Genomic DNA, 4,716 nt, shown 5'->3' on the forward strand with positions numbered 1-4,716 from the left:
ATATATATACCTCTATATATATATTCATGAGTTTTATGCCATACAAATATATTTCATACGTATGTAAATATTATGATGTATATGATATTGTTGTTATATATATAGTTTTCTATATACTTTTTGATATTATTCATAAGCATCAATTTCAGAGTCCTAGCATACACTCTTATATTTATATAGATCTACCCAATGTTATATTGTTAATGTTTGATCAGTTTTTATTTTTTTAATTATATAGGTATTAGTTACCAGTATAGTTTTGTAGCACATTAAACTCAGGATTATACCGTAAAACCTCGAATTTAAGCCCAGTGGGTTTACTCTCGAGAAGAAGCCCATCTTGAATTGAAGCTCCCTCTTTAGTTTACAAAATCAGCCTCGAAAAAAGTCCATTGTCTTCTCTTCAAGATATAGCATAGGCTTCTTTTCGATATAGTACAGTACATACACTGTACATGAATTTAAAAAAAAACACGCTGGGTTTCCTCAGTAGTTTTAGGTGATTTAATGCCGGTTGTATACTCTATGATACAAAAAGATGATACAGTGGCCTTATTTATTGTTTTATAGTACAAATTGCCAAAATTTACAGCATTCATTTTGAAAAGAAGCCTCCGTCTTTACTTCGCAAAAGTAACCCCGAAAAAAAGCCCATTAAAGTTCGCAAAAAAAGAAGCCCTGGGCTTTAATTGGAGGTTTTACGGTATATGTTTTGCTTTTTGTACATTATTATTATTATCATTATGAGTATTATTATTATTATTTTTATTATTATTATTATTATTATTATTATTATTGTTATTATTGTTGTTGTTGTTGTTGCTGTTGCTGCTGCTGCTGCTGTTGTTGTTGTTGTTAACATCATTATTATTATTATTATTATTATTATTATTATTATTATTATTATTATTATTATTATTATTATTATCTTCGTGAATATTTTCTTGCAGACTTCTTTTAGAATACGACACCAAAGATGAATGCATATACGCGAAGCGACGATGCCGCACTGTTGTGTATTACCACAGCTCTCAATATCACGCCAATGATGATCCTGTTAAAATTGAAACCAACCAAAAAGTGAAACTCTTCGACTACCCAGCATTCCAACGGCAGTTTTGGTCCTGGTTGTCCCAAAATTTTGGCAGGCGTAAGGATAACAGAGAGTCCTTCAAACGACACAAGATTTTCTTCAGCTTTGGGCAGACGTGGCAGCCATATCTGGAAAGACATAAAGAGCTAGGTGAAGACAGACCTCAGCCTACCTCACTGCACACTCGTTTGATCTCAATGGTTGTCGTTCCATTGAAAGCCAAAGAAATGGTGATGGCAACTGAAGAAGGTCGTGAATCTTCTGAGACGATTTCGATGGGATTGAACCAGAACTTCATTTTTGTTTCTCTTGAAGGATCGTCCCAGATCTGTAGTTCTCTCGAAAGGATGGCACATAGAATTCGAAAACTTGATGAACAAGGTAAAGAAAGATCCGAGGAACCAGAAAACATGAGTATTGATGAGGAAACAACTAGCAGCTTCAGTCAATTACTTGATGATTGTCTCGATCTTCAGGATATGTTGAAAAGGCGAAACCACATGTTTCAACAACAGGGTAATCCATGTCATCATTATCAGCAACCGCAAAAACAATTGGAGCAGCATCATCTTTCGCCAATGGCGCAGCATCAACTGAGGGAACAGCAACAACCTATGGAAGAGCATCAGCAGGTAGACGGTCGACAACAGATGGAGCTACAGTTTGACCTGATACAGCAGCAACAACAGAATTTCCAACGTCTCGCCTTTCAACAGCAGCAGCAACAATTCTCACCCAACGTACCAGCGATCGGTCATCAAGAACACGTGTCACAACTATTACAGTTGCAAGACCCAGGTAGCCAATTGCAACAGGATTATACAGAACCTCCACTTTTCCAGTTAAGAACTCAAATTGGCTTACAAGAACCATTTCCTGACCAACAACCAATGTGTCAACAGGCAGACAACGGGATGGTGTACTTTAATTTTGGTGACGGTAAAGAAGGTGAAGTTGGATTTACGCCAGAAGAATGGCTAAAAGTTGTATCTTTGTCTAACAGGTTAATGGAAGCCGAAAATATATTGCCGAACGCCCAATGAGAAACATTTAGAAAAATAATATATTGGCCATGGTATAAGTAATAATTAGGCAGTAGACATTTAGCCGATAGGACGCCAACGGGATGGTGTACTTTAATTGGGGTAACGGTAAAGAAGATGAAGTTTGAATAACGCCAGATGAGCTTCTAAAAGTTGCATATGTGTGTAATAGGTTCATGGAAGTCGAACAAAAAGATATTGGCCTAAGTAATAATTAGGCAGTGGATATTTAACCGGAACTTACACTAGTAGTTTACACATGATTTCCATGAATATTAGTGAGGGCACAATCCAACGCTAACATTAAAGATAGGTAAATTTGAGTTATGGCTGGCAAATTATCAATAATAAAATTAAATAATTAATAATACTAATACTGTGTAAATAAGGAAATTCTAAGAGAGTGATTATTCAGATGTTTATGCAAATAAGGTACTTATTCATTTAACTATTTATAATATAGTTCATACTCAGTGGCTAGATTGCTTGAAAGCAAGACTGGCTTGTTGGGTTATGGAATGACTTAGTCACAGGTGCCGGTCTATGTGTTAGTATGGCACCCCATGTCTTTTTTGGAGCCGTTTCTCATAACTTTGTGATGTTGAAGTCAGAAGAATTGTCAGCAGAATAACATTTAGGCGGAAGGTACTTATATAGGTTTAGGCAAAGAGTATAAATAGAACAAGAGAGCCAACAACGCTCATTGGGAGCGTGAAAAAACGATACGCTCTACGCAGCCAGAGCCATATATATAAAGAGTTGCGACATTCCGCTCCTTGGTTTACGAAAGTCACGTGGTACACACCGTCCATTTTGTTTCATAATCTTCCCGATGAACACATGCAAAGTATATGTGTTACGTACATTGCATATTAATTTCACACACTCTCATATGATCATACAAAATAATCGGTCAGCTTACACTGCATGCCTAATAAAGTTGACAATAACAATAATAATGCTATGTAAAAACAATATTTTGGCCAAAAAAACACAATTTCTTGTGAATAAATTGAGCAAGTTTAGACAGCTGTTAAATAATAAACAAATAAATAAATTAATTAATTTGTTAATAATACTTAGGCCTATACTAGGTAAGATTTATACACAGATTGTAATAAGGAAATTCTAAGCAGGTCATTTTGCAAGTAAGGTGTACTTATTCATTGTGCATAGTTAGCGGCTAGGTTGTTGAAAGCGGTCAGGCTTGATGGGTTGTGAAGTGGCCCAGTCTCATGTGCTGGTCTCTGATTTAGATATGGCACCCTGTGTCATTTTGGGAACTTTGTGATGCTGACGTCGGAAGACAGAATAAAATTTACATTTATTATTACAGTATTATTAATTATTATTAATATTATAATTACTATTATTAGTACAAATTGTGTTATTATTATGAATATATGTGGATAAATAAATTAAACGTTTAAATATAAATAATATAATTACTATTCTTATTATTACCATCTGTGTCTGCACACTTTATTCACCATTTATGTGCAGTGCAAGTAACTATGCAGATACATTTATTTGTTTTATTATTCATTTATGAATTTTAAATGTTCTTGCAAATTTTAAATAACTTGCAATTTGGCCTTTGGTCACGATATGTTTTATATCTATAAGAGATATTATTATTTTATTATTTCATTATTATTAGTACTGTAGTATTAATTTATTAATTAATATTAATTATCATTTCTTAATATTCATAATCTTTATTATTATTCTTTATTCGTAATCATTATTATTATTATTTATTAATATTCATAATAATCATTAGGCATATGATGCATTATTATGAACCCTGGAATATCAATGTGGTAGTATTTTTGAAAAGGATCTACAATAATAATGACTTTATGCATATTGCAAGATTAAAACTGTACAAAGACATTCTTCTTCTGTCTATGTCTACCTCTGCATACGTCACCAATACCTTTACAAAAGACTAAATCATAAAAGTATAGAAGTCTTGACGGTCATATGTGTAATCCCGAGGTCGGTTACGCATGCGTGGATCTAATGTTAAACTGCGATGTGGACTGTTGTCAATTTAGTGTTATTTAAGCCAACACGTCTGCAGGGAGAACAGACAGCCGTAAAAATTAGCTCAAAGCCGTTTGTGTAGCAGAATCCCTGGCTGTTTTTTTTTTATCTCGAGAAAGTGTAGGCCTATTATTCATGGTTTACGGACAGCAACGATGAGGCTCGATTTTAGATAAATCTCATCGGTGATAGTGCATTTGGTAAGTTGAAAACAATGTGCAGTTTCTCCGTTTTATCGTTTAGATTTGTCGTGATAGTTCTTGATTAAATAGCGGCCTATATGCCGACAATAGTAGCATGAATGCGGTACGGTAGTAGCTTACACTGTTTCTCACCCGTCTTGGAACGGAGACCCCTTTAAACGACGAACAGAGGAAAGAGGCAGATATTTACTGCCCCTCCCATTTTTAGGTGAAGGTGATGATGTCACACGCACCTAGGACAATCCCTTCTCTTTGTTCGGTGCTGTCTGCGTACGTTTTTTTTTATGTACCATAGTACAATTATAAGTTATTAATCACATGTATGAAT

The 4,716-nt window shown here is 34.6% G+C and overlaps 2 protein-coding genes across 3 annotated transcripts in view; both read left to right on the forward strand.

Moving 5' to 3' along the window:
* Positions 1–2,498, forward strand: part of LOC117113824 (mediator of RNA polymerase II transcription subunit 15-like) — a 25,189-nt gene extending 22,691 nt beyond the window's left edge. Inside the window, exon 4 of the mRNA XM_033257269.1 lies at positions 951–2,498. Within this exon, the coding sequence (XP_033113160.1) occupies positions 951–2,136 (1,186 nt within the window). The 3' untranslated portion in view covers positions 2,137–2,498. The remainder of the gene's footprint in view (positions 1–950) is intronic.
* A 1,550-nt stretch (positions 2,499–4,048) lies between these two features.
* LOC117113866 (RING finger protein 151-like) overlaps positions 4,049–4,716 on the forward strand; it is a 9,509-nt gene continuing 8,841 nt past the window's right edge. The window contains exon 1 of one of the 2 annotated variants that reach the window (XM_033257339.1): positions 4,049–4,385. The gene's annotated coding sequence lies outside the window, so the exon portion shown is untranslated. The remainder of the gene's footprint in view (positions 4,386–4,716) is intronic. The other variant, XM_033257332.1, reaches the window with a different exon arrangement.

This window comes from Anneissia japonica, unplaced genomic scaffold (genome assembly GCF_011630105.1).
Source record: "Anneissia japonica isolate Jap-2015-1 unplaced genomic scaffold, ASM1163010v1 scaffold288221_len503873_cov180, whole genome shotgun sequence".
Lineage (NCBI taxonomy): Eukaryota > Metazoa > Echinodermata > Crinoidea > Comatulida > Comatulidae > Anneissia > Anneissia japonica.